Here is a 14667-nt window from a genome sequence, read left to right as displayed (position 1 = left end):
CTCTTTTCTTCATCTCCACCTCAATCACTAGTTACAATCCTCTGTTAGGTGCTCACCATGGGACCTTAAAGACCTTTGGGAGACCTGTCAAAGTTCCTCTGATGCCAACAATAATAAATTCCATCTCGCTCATCTTCTCTTGAAACACCTCACAGACGGAAGATTACATGTTGCAAGCGTGTTCCAAGTTAAGAAAGCAGGGATTTACAGAAAAATCAAGCAAGTTGCCTGAAGATAAAATACAAATCAGTTACAGAGTTGGAAGCTCATCCAGTCATGAAGTATCCTGTGCCATTCACATTCACCCGAGAAGTGAATTTCTACACAACCCATATCTTCAAAACACTTCCTCCTCTTTTCATTAGTTATGAAAACGAATTAAGTCCTGCACTTAAACATCAGCAGCAGCAGAGCCCACTCTCAGTTTTGATAATTGTCCTATACCCTGGTGCTACAACGCTGCTGTCATTTTCATTCTGAAACCCACCCACCCTTCCTAAAATTAGCACAGACACACACATTTGCGGAGTGCTATGATATTCCTGCATCCATCACTATTTCGTCACGTTTTCAGACTTGAGGGGGAAGTGAAAGGCGATATGAAAACAGTAAAGGAAGAATGAGGAAAGGAAATGGGATGTGGTAATAGGTCTGTCTCTCTGGTTTTCTTGAAAAATAGAAATAAAAAAATGAGGAAGCCTAGAATATTTGGGAGACTCAATAGAAAACTCTATAATGCCTTTTAATGTTTTCCCCGAGTCATCCACAAGTCCCTCCTTATCTGTGGTTCAAGACATACCTCCAACCCCATTCTGACTTTTTCATTCACTCATCACCTCTGTCCCCATCGTGTTTTAATAAAAAAATCAGCCTATTTTATTTAACCTCATCTATTTCAAATGCACAGAAGCGGCATCTAGGCTAAGCCAGAAAATCTTCAAAACAGTTCGTTAAACAAATTCAATGAAGAAAGAAGAGAAGAATCTTGTAAAAAGAATTACAAAGTGGCAGGGAAAATTACATTTTTTTCCCACAGCTAAGTAGCACGACAATTGCAATTGATAGAGCAAATTAAATTCTAAATGCGCTGGTGATTTGATAGATACCATTTTCTGACTGTTACTGAAAAAATGCCTTCTTTGGGAAACAGAGTTAAGATCTGGAACAAGTCCTGTTGGTTCTGGGGCCTGATTCGATTATACAAAGTTCATTAACATAAAGTTAAGAAGGAGCGGGGAGAAAAGGCATCGAACTTCTCCAAGATGCCAAACGCCTTAAGAAAAACTATCCTGACAAAACCAGCAAAACAAGTTTACAGATATAATGGGTAGCTGGTGAATGCAAAACGCAACTTCCCCCCCCTACCCGGCCTTCTATTGAGAAGGCCAGAAGAGATACACTGACTAGTACTGTTTCTTCTGCTACCTAGTCCTGCAAAATTACATATCAAAATGAAGCAGGGAAAAATCAGAGAAAGCCCAAAGTGACCTAGAGAGAGAACCAATGCACCTATTTTTCTGTCAGCTGGAAATTGATATTCAACAGCCACATAATAAATGCCCTGAAATGATCCAGAAGTTCAAGTTCAGCTCTCTGTGAACACTGGTGCACTTTGCAGTACCTACCATGTCACTTGTCAACTAGTTGATCTTATCAGCACATTTGCAGTCTGAACATAGCAGCTGTCTCCACTTGTTTATTAGCAATTTCTATTTCTGCATTGGAAACAGGTGGGCAAGCTCAGAGAGCTAACAAGTTTCTCTTTGATGTAGAGATGGACAAATCCTCTCATTAACAGAACAGCATTTAAAAAATCATTATAGGATATTTTTAGTCCTACTTCATTTTAGTATTGCTGTATAATTGCAGCCCATTAATCACAAATACTTGTTTCTAGAATCTGTCAGTTATAAGCGACAAGAAGTGTCAGCCTGTGGTGTCTGCAAACTACTAGTTTCAATATATTGCTCTACTTATTTTACTGGTATAAGATTGGGTGCATCAGTCACATAGCAATGGGTCCTGTTCTCCAATTAGCAAAAATTAAACTCAGTTAAACAGGTCAGGCAGAAATCTGCATAGACCCTCCCAGCAAAATCAACTTACAGGTGGGAATTAGAAACAGCAGGTGTTCAGAATTGCAGATACAAAACCCAGAGAAAAACAAATGCACATATTTACAAAAATGCCTCCTCACTCACTAATGCTCTCAGGTACATTAATATTAGGATCAGCACAGAAAAATCCCGTTTGCTACGTTTCACAGGAGCTTAGACCCACTCCCGTGGATGTGGGCAGAGGAGCTGAACAAACTGTCTGCTCTCAGCTCTCGCAAACACGCAGTAAAGCTGCTCCACACAATCCAAACAACTCCCAATCATTTGTAATACATGACTAGGTAGGTCAGCCTTTATCAGACAAAAACACGTAGCTTGGAGCATTAAATCCAGAAATCAGAACATTGTTTTGCAGAAAGTTTTCAAAGCCTTGAGGTATCAGGTGAATGACTTTTCTTTTTTAAAGCGAGCTGCAATAGACAGTCTCTCCAAACCAGCCAGCCAAGATTTAAAAGCACCAAGAAACCTCCCAATTTAGAAGGATAAAGGTGAAAAAAACATGAAAGTTATAATGCCACCCACACTATTTCCCAACAGTCTGTTAGCTCTGTGTATAGAGGAAGGGTTTGCCTGTGCATGGCAGAAGCCTATTGTTAGAGTGAGAAATGCAAGATTCACAGGATCACGAAAAAACACCTCAGATTAACAGGCTTCTCCCGTTAGCAGGATGCACTCTGGTTTCTGTCAAAGCCTAGCAACTCTTTTACACAATCTGTGCAAGACTTGGCCATCTTCCCCTAAACTATCCACAAGCTGAGCTCCCTAACTAAAAGCAAGGGTTTGCCAGAAGAGTGGCAGAGCCCATTTTTTGCCCAATCTTGCTGTCCAGTACAAGTCAAAATATACTTTGTTCCCATGAGATCGTCAGGCAGAAAGTGACGCGTATCTAGCTCAATCTGTGTATCAGCCCAGCCTTTCTCTTCCAGAAAGGAAAAAATACAGCATCAGAGACAAAAACTTCTTTCTGTGACAGCAAGTGCAATTGTTTGGGTCTGACAGCAGCTGGTACACACGCTCTATGTTTGGTGTATTTTCCAGCTACGGATTATTCTTTCACTAGGCCAACCTGCCAGCTGTCCAGCCCCTTACTCCCTGACCACAGCTTAGTAGACATCAGTGAGGAGGCACAACCAAACAGAAAGAATAACAACTAGTCACTGGGACAGCCCCCCAGGTCATCTCCTCTTCCTAGAGGAGTACTTCTTAATTGCCTTCCAGAGAGCCGACAGGACAGGAAAATTTAAAAAAAAAAAAAAAAAAAAAAAAGGGAAAGGAAAGTCACACATAGGCAACATCTCTACTGTTACAAAACTCCAATTTCTTACCTTACAGCAGGTTTCAAACCCAGGGGCCTTGGGGACCTTCTTACTGTCCTTTTAGGCCAAGGAGCAAGAGTGATCCACAAACTGCCACACCATCCACAACTTCAGCTCTACCATCTGGAAGGAACTGATTTAACACAGGTGTGGAGGGACAAACTCAACTACCTTCAGGCCAACCCACTTTATACCCTGCATCACCACGTGCTCCAGACCTTATAATGTGTAAAAAACAAAAACCTGCGTGGTAAGAGGCACAACCAAGTGGGCAACATTGTGAGCAGCTGGAAGAAACCCCCTTCCTGACCTCTGCTTTTACTTTGAGGCGTAAGCATTAACTCTTCACCCCTTAGTAAGCATATTGCTCATAATGATATGCAGTCTCTGCAATCAAACCGACCCAAAAATTATGTCCTCCCTCACAGAGCTCATCTCTGTCACATTGAGAACAGATTTAACTCAATTCAAATGCTTCTTGGGCTAATTTATACAGTACCACATTGACCTTTTAGCATATGCCCCACAGGACCGTGTGTGACTGGAATTTATGGCCAGGCATGGGAAATGTGCAGCTCACTGAAATACAGGTTTTGGGGTTTTTTCATGCCATGATTTGAAGTTGATAACAGAAACCTAGTAGCAGTTCAATGCTTGTGCACCATTCGAGGGAGTAAAAGCAGCCTGGGGGCTCTGCCAGGCTGTATTTCAATACCTCTACCAGACACACAGATTGGCCATCAGAAGCACAGCACCTGCAGGTTTTTCCTGAAGTGTTTACACCTAAGGGAGAGAAGAGGAATTTTTTTTCCCCTCTTCTGTTACAGCAAGAATTTGGGCAACCTATCAATCCTACAGAAGCTTTCAGCTCCACTGCAATGAGGCCGAGGCACTGGGGTGCTGTGAGACACGTGTGTTCCAAACAGCTGGCTATAAATTTCCAAAGCAATATAAGTAATACATACAACCAAACTGTTTTCAGTTTCATTCACAATTTTCAATGCCTTATAATAAAAATACATGTAGTACCAAACTCCCGTGAGAAGGCACTTCTGATGCACTTGACAAATCAATCACAAATGAAAATAATTATGCCTAAGATACGTACGGGTTTAGATTTTCGAGATGCTTAGTTCATTAGCATAATAGAAAAGTCTCTGGTATTCTGGAAGACTGGAGCGTAGCCAGTGCTAAGCACTGCTGATATTCTAGCCCAAGGCCATACCAACCAAGATGACATTGCTAACTTACTTTCCAGAAAGTGCTGCTCTTAATCAGAACATTTCTTCTCTGGAAAGGACATGCAAAGGTTACAAGTCTCTCAGGACAAAGATAAGACAGTTGTAATTCAAAGAAAGAAAGGTAACAGAACAAGTGCTGAAGAAACAGCAGAAAATTCTGTAGCACTATCCCCTAAGAAGAGGAGAGCTTAGAACAAATCTCCAAATTTCAGAAGGAAGGTTATTTTTAAAAATACTTAAAACTACAAATGAATGAAGAGCAGCCACTGCAGTACAAATTATCTCACTTCAGATGGCTGTTCTGCTAGTGTGCTGCATAAGGCAAAGGGTAGGAGAGATTAACATTTACTTTTTCCTTTTGCACAGAACACTGCAGTTGCCTATGCTTCAAGGCATTTTTAGCATCCTTGTTCAGTGTTTTCTGTGCATTGTTTGCTGCCTTGACTAATTGGATTCAATATATTAATATGCATTTTGCCAAACTCACAGAAGGCAGACCATAGTGTCAAAGCTGTGCTGGCTGAGCCAGTTCCACCAAACGCTGGGATTCAAAGAACAGTTGATACATCATGGAAAATACTGGCCTCGGTCTGCAGAAGCCATTGTCTTTCTCACAAATTTCACATTCCATTCAACCAGCTTCCACCTTTACGGCAGTAGACTGGATACTTAAATGGGAACATAGTTTCACAGGAATTTGCTCTTTTTACAAGGGGCTGCCACGTTGTTGTGACTGGGATATCAGAAAGCAAAAAGAGAAGAGATGTTTGAAATTGAAAGACAATATTAAGAAATTTAGAGCATACACCAGAGGTGTTGCATATTTGGAGATCATTGCTTTGGCTTCAGATGCTTGATAAACTGCCTATTCAAGCACAAAAAAATTACAAATTTGCGAATAATGATTCTTCTTTAGCACTGTAGAATACACAACATTTTTATTCAACCCTTCTTCACTAATGCATTAAAACAGGATCACGGTTTTCACAACAGCTGACTCTTTCTGTCACCAAAACCAAGGTGTTTGATAGAAAGCAAACAGAGGAACCAGCATCTCCACCTGGCACCCTGAAAATTAGGAGCAAATCTTCAATTTAAGGGAATACACAGATACAAAACTCACTATTGCAGATGTAAGAATAAAGAAAAAAAAATGTTTTTCTCTGCAGTTTGCTATAATCGTCATCTCGTTCAATTTCTATACACACTAAAATCTGTTCTTTTAACTGTAATCACAAATAAGGAATAAAGGTAGAGAAAAGATGAAAGGAAAAATCAGAACATGCTCTGTAAATTGAATATTTAAAGGAAACACAATGCTAGTGGACTCTTTCTGTATAAGGTAACAATTTGGACCCTGTTAAGTACCTAGATAGCCAGAAAACCAATCTGAGACAACATCCTCTGTTCACATTCAGTGGAAATGCAGCCTAATAAGGGGGCCATCTGAGGAGCAGAGGCTTTCTTCAGTTCTTGGTTCATCTCCTGAGACTTTCATCAGTAGCAGTAATAGTTCTTTCTTCTTGTATGACACTTGCAGTGTAGAAATGCCATCATAAAACCCTATCGGTTCTTCTTCCAGAAACCACTCAGCATCCAGATGAATACAGGGAGCTGGATTGCTCTATACTTGGCATAGAGAAATGACCTCAGGGTTCGCTATACCCTGTGTGTATGTGCTGGAGGAGCCATAGCACACAATGATACTAGAAGAACAACAGATGCGCTTGCTGTTGTGAACTGTTTCCAACCAGCACAATGCCAGGTTAGCACTCCAGCTGAATTGCTACAGGCAGTTCTTCTGGCTGCCTGAAAGATCATTACCAATGAAAGCAGGTCATTCTACCTCCCTATTTCAACATTATTAGATGAGAGCTTCCTTTAAAGAGTGCATTTTCCTTTGGGGTGAACTAACTCCAATAAGGCGTTGATCTAATTTGATCCCTGTTTCACTAGGAGATATGTCATCTCCAGCTTTGAAAAAGTTATTCAAGAGAAGGGAGCTTGAGCCTTTCATAATTAACATGCAACACTGGTTGCCATGCAGGGAGCGGGCACAGTTATAATAACTTGGAGTCAATAATTCATAAACTATAATGCATTATTAATCAATTATCGAGGCCTGAATTACATTTAATGAGATTAAGCTGATTGGAGCACTAAGCTGTTTGAATCATATTGATTTAATCAATGTGCTTAATTAAACTGTGTACATTTTCCACATGATCATTATTTCCCAGTATCTGCAGAAGTGGCCTCTGCAATTCACATCCTCTGTTGTTCTTTGCTCAGGAATTGCTCTGCTGAAAATTATATTTAAAGGTAAAGGGCTTGTTTCTTTCTGATAAAAGATCAAAGTTGCAAAAAAACCATCTAAATAGCTTATACAAGCAAATTGAGAAATGTTAGAATATTTCTCCCAGCAGCTATGTCTTTTTGATTCTGTAGGCTTAAGGTAAGACCAAGTAAACATACCTCATTAGCCTCACTTTATCCCTCATTCTAGTTCTAGGAGCATCTGCAGATTCAAAGGGCATAAGCATCCTGCCATACCTATCCCAAAAATGCTACTCTTCCCATCTTTAGAAACATGCTTAGACTCAGGCAGAATATGTGTTTCAACTCCCCAAAAGACTACATTTAAGATAAGCAGGTGTCATTATCTCTTTATGATAATATTCATAACGGTTTCCCCAGCCTTGCATAAAGAGGACATGTGATGACAGAAGAGCAACTCAAAGTGACAGCTATTACAGATGTAAATCCATTTGCTGGTGTCATATTTTGTTTCATTTCCCTCACCACTGCTGCTAATTAGCTGGGACATTTAGGTTTAACTTTAAACCCCACAATTCAGCTCTATAATGCAACACACTGCTAAAAGGACACTCATCAGGTGTGTCCACTGGGGGAAATACACGTAACACACTGTATAATCAGTATTATTAATGGGAATCACAACAGTACAACCAGCCACAAAGAGAGCTTTACAATTGCTTTCTTTGTGATGCCATAAACAATGACTGTCCCACACCACTCCACAGAGTGACCCTGTTCTCAGTGGATGCAGGATTAACTCCCATGGCAATATATGATGCTCATGTCTTTCAGCTAAGAACACAGCAATGCTCCACTCCCAATGATGATTCAATATCCCAGGCAGGTGGAGCATGCAGGCTTACCACACATGCAAGCTTACAGAAAAATGGGGGGTGTTTTTTTGTTGTTTGGTTGTGGGGTTTTTTTGAGGGGGGTGGGAGGGAATTGTTTTAAAATAATTCTGAGAAGAGCTACAGTCTTCTGAGAAAAAGCTCTGTGCATAATATGGAAGGTCAAATCTGCATCGTCTAACTCTTTGTAGGACGGAATAAGGAGGAGGGAAAGACGAACACAGTAAAGACAGATAACGGAGGAGACAAAAACCAGTCCCTTTGTCTCATCATTGGTGCTTCCCACACGCAGTCAGAATGGGAAATTAAGGGCTTTGTCTTTATCACAAGACTAGGGGGAATACTGCAGTTAGAATGAGTAGCAAAGACATCCCTCCTTGCTGGATGCTCAGTCTGATACGATGGCAGGAAGGGCAAGTTTAAAATAAAACAACAACAACCAAAAACAACATGAGAAACCCTCCCAGTTTCTATTTGTACAAGTCTGTGGAGCTGCAAAGCCCAGCAGGGACCACTATCCAGCCTCAGACTTTGTGTTGCAGTCTTCAGGCACCCACAGACATTGATCAAGCATGACTGGAAGTTGTGCTGTTTGTAACAGCTGTTGCATGACTGAGACGCAAAGCCCAGGGAGCCAAAGAGTTCCTGGCTCACTTCTTTCTCTCTTCATATCAGTTTCAGAACTGAACATTTAATAAAAATTATTCACAACACCACCGTCACATAAAGAGGAAATAGAAAGAAAGGAAGGAGAAAGGAGCCTAGAGTGAATATCAAAGCCTCACATAAACAAGGCATAATGAAGGAAAACAGCAGCCCATTTTTCTTCCCTTCAGTATGTGGTGGATATGCGGTTCCTGTGAGCGTGCACGGCTTGTGCTTCCTATTATCAACGCGCACGTTAATAAATTTAACTCAGACAAATTTAACCATCCTAGGGCCACATTAATCAAAAGCCTGACAAGACCAATCTGAAAGAGTTGAGCAAGGCAAATAAAGCACAGCTGACAGAGAAGATGCCATGCCCTCCCTGTCCCTGGGCCACTCCCACCCTATCAGCACCCTCCAGTACCACAGTAACTCCTTCCCACTGCACTTCTACTGGACTGAATCCGCTGTCCTCAACACTCCTCATCCACCCAATGCCTCTTGGTCAGTGATGTTTCCCACTCCCCCTTATACTAAAGAAAGATTTAGAGTATTTAAGTACAATTATGTGCAACAGCTATGAAGTCCTGGAGAGCTTCGTGTTTTACCTGTGGCAGAGGCGTTATTGAAAAGAATCTCTCAAGGTACAGATTAACAAATGTACAAAAGGAGAAATAAAAAATCTGATAGGAAATCATAATGACTATAGCTCATGAAAACTATGAATTGGCCAGAACCAGAAGGAAAGAAGAAGGGCTATCAATTTTTATTCATTACCTGTGTGCCAGCTTCCCCAGTGCTGGAGCTCCACATCACTTCTCAAACTGAAATACACATACATGGAGACTGTACAAACCAATGGGAGTTATTACCAGGAAAACCTCTACCCTTTGGTCCCTTCATATTTAATTCTAAATTGTTTCTTTTGACTTATGTTTTTAGCATGGAAAATATTGACAAATAGGTCCTTCCATCAGCCAAACCACAAGAGAGAAGGGCTCATCATACAAGACGGGGAAACTGAGAAGTAACTGCTGATCAAGCCACACAAAGCAGCACAAATTAGGCTAAGTGCAGCCCCAAAAGCCATAATTATCCAAGCTACTTAAACAAAATCAGCACATATGTGAGCATTCAGATTTGCCTAGACACATCCCCACAGCATAAAACATGGTGCTCTGCCTTGCTGTTCTTCCACTTGATAAAACAACAAATATTTTCATTACCTAAGAGTATTGGTATTTGCTTTTATAGTCTTGGAAACCTGAGAGAAACTGTGTCACCTAAAGGTATTGGTATTTACTTTTATAGTCTTGGAAACTTGAGAGAAACTGTGTTCCCTTGTCTTGACACTGTCTTTCCCCCAAACAATTCCTATTTCAGTTCAGACAACTGTATTTTCTACATGTTCTGTTTTGATTGAGTTCAACTGGTTCATGGATAGATCTAGGAAGCCCTCAATCTTACTGCATTGCAAAGCTTCAGAGGAAGAGTTGTTTAGTGGCACATGATTTAATGGCATTTCATCCCACTGAATTCACATAATATCACAAACCGAGGGATACTTCTTTCTCTCAAAAATAAAGAAAACTTCAGCCACTTAAATGGGATTTGAACCTAGATGTTGAATACTACAACAGCCTGAAGCATTCAAAACAAGGATCTGTCCAGACTGTTCATAGATACTTTATGAATCTTTCAGCAAATCTGTGCTGAATAAGTAAGACAAGCCTTGTCTTAACAGACAGGTTAACGACCTTTGAAAACCAGCCAGACTCTCTTTTAACACTGCAGAATGCATTCTGATACACTCTGAGAATATAGTGCTCCAGAAAATGAAAATGCCTCCTAATATTGTCACATTGATATCAAGATAGTCCCTAAAAGCAGGGTGACGCTTGGGGTATTATCACACTGGTCACTACTATGTTGTCGTTTCGGTATCTGTCCCTCTTGATTGCCTTGAATTGGGCTGTAAGCCCTGCACACACAGAGACCATCCATTCTCCCGCGCTGTACAACATCTTCACGGTAAGTCCAGGGCTAGCCTCAAGGCTGGTAGGTGGCAGACAGTGTAGCATATAATTAGTATAGGCAATTATGTTTCCCTCATGTGTCTGGTGCCAAAGGTAAAAGCATCCTTTACTGTTCCTGCTTTAGTTCCATTGGTACAGGTCTGTGATTTTCATCCAGAGTTTTTAATCCTGATCACTGTATCTGCATGACTGCAGACCCAGGCACATTGTGAGGTTGGGCAGAAAGCAAGAATGCTATTTTACAAAAACACTGGAGAGCTTGAAATTGGGGTTTTTTTGCTTTCCTATGACAAAACGCACCTTTCAGTAAGTCCTTTCAAAGCCAAAGGTGGTTAAATTCAATGTTTAGTACATTCTCTCATCGTGTGACTGACCCACTCCAAGTCCTTGCTTTGATAAATCCAAACATTAACTTAGCTTTTGCTTCATACTTTCATTGGAAGGGCATAATCACCTGGGCAGAAAAACTTGTTCACTGCATGTCTCTTCTAGATGGCTCTGATCCTCGAATAAAATATTTCAACTCACTTTCTTTCTGTTGCCCTATGAAGACCTTCTGCCATGAGGTTTGAAAATTGCTGTCAAGAGCTAACATCTAACCAGGTGATCATCTGCAGTGTGCCAAATGCTTCTTTATATAACCAGCCTCCCCCAGCACAACTCCCACCCACTAGTTTCCTGTTCTATATCATTGTTATCGTGGAATAAAAGTGCTTAAGAGCAGGAATTATCTCTTCATGTCAGTCACGGACAGCACCCACCACAGCCAAACCATGTGTTGTATGTGCTACGGTAGCGTAAATAATACTAATAATAGCAACACCAATAAACCAGTTTTCTCTCTGATGCTGCCTCCAGTTTCCACCATTAAAGCTGCATATGTATATGCATCTTATGAATTCCCATGTAGGCTGTAATTTTGCTTTAAGACTTCATCCTAGAAAAGCACGTTCATGTTCACAAATTTGGTAAGCCAGGATAAATGCTTGATTTATAATAAAATTATTATAATAAAAAGGGATAAGCTCAGGATGATTACGCTGTAATGTCAGCATAACTGCAGTCACTGTGCTCTAAACCTGAACTAGGAAAGATATCAATGATTTTCACCAACTCTGGTATTTGAGCTTCCTTTTAGTTTCTGCATGCAGCATGGGCATTATGAGGAGTCTACTCACATATCACCACATACCCCTGAAAGGAGAATTCTGTAATGAGAAACATGGTTCATATCACAGAATGCCCTTAGATACTTCTAGCCCAGGATCTCAGTGAGATAATGATATATATTTGCTTAACATAATGAGAGATCTTAAGACAATTTAAATTTCCACACTGCTTCAATGTTCTCAAGCTGTGTTACAGATGTGTGAAGAGCAGAGAAAAAAAAAATCATCAGTTTATGCCTTGTTACTGATTTAAGAAAAAAAAAAAGTCAACTTACATACAAGTAGTTAGTCATTCAAGCTCTCAAATCAAAGCTAACCCAACATGATGCTAAACTAGAATCTTCTTGTCACTTGCTGTTGATTACAGAAACTTATTCGTGTTAATCAAGGCCACTGAAGGTCTAAATCTTTGAGTTTCACTTTGAGAAAATAACCACCTCTAGATGTCATATGGCAGTTATAATATTTAGTATTAGATAGTACACCATCAGCAAGGACTTGAACAAAATGTAAGGAGCTATATTGTGTCCAGATGGACCTACTGGGCACATTGGGGGAGCTGGAATTTGCCCAGAACACCTCAATTGCTGTCCACAGCTGGGAAACAGGGATCTTGTATTTTTTTTTTTTTTTCAAGTTTAAGACCTAAAAATATGTACATCATTTCAATTTGGAAAATCAACACAAAAAAATAACTAAATTTCTTGTTGAATTGGTTACTCAAACATAGTTTCTTGCTTTTAGAGATATTTGACGCTAAACTTCATTTACTTCAAATTTTTCTTTAGTGATATGAAACAAAGGTATCAGCTTTCCTTTCTCCTCGGTGTAAATCTGCAATTTTAACTAGTGTTGTAATTGGCTATTCCCCATATTTAGATTTCTTTTTCCAAAGTGAGAAAGGCAAGAAAATCAACATATTCACAAAACAGGTTGTCATTGCCACTTTTGACATGACCGCAAGTTGCCAGCATCTTTTTTAATGCTTCATTTGGCTACTTACAGAATTGCTCCAAGTCATCTCTTTTTTTAGAGTCTGGCATGGCAGTGATCGTGAGCAACGGGCACGGATTTCCTCCTAGCGTCTGGCAGAGCGTCTGCTGCCTCCAGTAAACCTTCTTGGGGTTCCTTTTTTGTTCCAGGATATCAAGATGAGACTGAGAAAGAAGCAAAGAAACAGATTTATAAATGAGTTCACGGTCTATAAAATCTGATTTTATTCCACTAGCTGCATGTTATTACTAATTTCATCTCTTGCTAACTTCCCAGCTTCTCTCTTCTGCCAGTTAATATCATCACCTTTTACATCCCACAAATATGCCCAAGCCATTCAGAATATATCCCAGTTTTACTGAAGCTGCAGAGGACTATTACCTTTATATCATTTTACCTGAACAGTTCCTAGGTGCTTTTCTTATTAGTGTAAAGGAATTTCTGTGCATACATGAAATCCAAAAGAGAACTGCCTGCTCCTTATATTTTAATGGAGACTGTGTAGAAATGTGAGAAAAATCACCGTTTTTGAGCGTTTATGGAACTCACTGGTTAGCTGTCAAGCACATGCCAGTGAAACTCAGGAACAACTCCACACCAGAGGCAGCCAAAAAGTTTACATTGAAAAAACATTTTATACATGGAAATTTGAAGAGCTTCTCTCCAAGAAGTTATTTTAAAAGGAGATTTTCTCCCCTCCCCCTAAAGATTATGGCAGTTTTAAACAATTCTTAAGTCAAACAGCTTCTAGAGAAGTTTGAGAAAAAGAATTGGCAGCTTAAAAAAAATGACTTTTTGGAACAAATTCTGATCGCCTCATTAGACACATAGCCACTTGCCACCCACACACCAGATGACGTGTAGTTCTCTCTGTTTACCCTGTAATTGCAAGTGGTGAGATTAGTGTAAGTAATCCTATCCCAGGGTGTTGCTAAGTGTTGTGGAGCACGAGTTGTCTCTCAACTGGTAGAAATAGGTATATTACAGTATTCACACTTGTCCTAACAGTACTTTAACTAAAACACATCGATTCATTGAACAACCCTTATGTGGTAACTTTTTGTCATTACAAGTCAGGGCTAAATTTTGAGCAACATTTATGGGACAAGACATTCCCATTCCTCAAACCTTGGAGCTCATCATCTTTCAGGCTGCTTTCCCAGTATCCATTCGAATGCAAACACAGAACTGAAATTTACAGTCATCTATGTCATAAAACAATTAACATACTGCTCTATAAAGTAAATTCAATTATTAGACGCATCTAACGATCTTGCATAGATACAGAGAACTCAATATATTCATTTACTTGTATTCCTGGTACCCAGTGAAACTTAATTGGGTACAGCTGCCACCGAGATTTCAGCTAGATATCCAAACAATTAACACTGTGATGTAAAAATAGATAAATTACTGTCCGTAAAATAAATGTAATTACTAATGGACAAAAAGCAATAAAGTGCAGAGTGCATTCAGTTCAAATAGGATTCTGCAATGTGTATTTCCTGCAAATATGCCTGTAACTATTAAATATATATGATCTTTAAAAACATTTTTGAATTACTAACTCTATAGACAAGTTTATCTTCTTCCCCAAAGCACTATGTATTTAATTGAGCCCTTGGGTTTGCAATCACTTTTAATTTATTACTGGTATGTAAAACCAACATACTTCACCAGTGGACAAGTGCTTTAAAATGAAATCTACTGGTGCACAAAGCTGATTTAGTTTATTTACTGTGGAAATTAAAGTAACGTGGAAATGTGTAAATTGCATCACTCAACATTTTAAATGAGTCCAAGCAAAGAAGCCTTTAGAATTATTAGAGGCAACAATTTTGCTTTGGCTAAAGAGCTGGACATGACAATCTATCAATCTTTTCCTGCCATAATTCCCATTTACCAAACTTTATGGTCCTTACTGAGTCTTAGTTCATTTAAACCTTTCCTGGGGCAAAAGTCCCTTTAACTTCAATG

The 14667-nt window shown here is 39.7% G+C and overlaps 1 protein-coding gene across 1 annotated transcript in view; it reads right to left on the bottom strand.

Moving 5' to 3' along the window:
• AGBL1 (AGBL carboxypeptidase 1) overlaps positions 1–14667 on the bottom strand; it is a 274834-nt gene that overhangs the window by 192294 nt on the left and 67873 nt on the right. Inside the window, exon 16 of the mRNA XM_074155673.1 lies at positions 12701–12854. Within this exon, the coding sequence (XP_074011774.1) occupies positions 12701–12854 (154 nt within the window). The remainder of the gene's footprint in view (positions 1–12700; positions 12855–14667) is intronic.

This window comes from Numenius arquata, chromosome 11 (genome assembly GCF_964106895.1).
Source record: "Numenius arquata chromosome 11, bNumArq3.hap1.1, whole genome shotgun sequence".
In the NCBI taxonomy this organism is placed as follows: Eukaryota; Metazoa; Chordata; class Aves; order Charadriiformes; family Scolopacidae; genus Numenius; species Numenius arquata.
The sequence above is the reverse complement of the archived record's forward strand: the minus strand, read 5'-3'. Positions and strand labels throughout refer to the sequence as shown.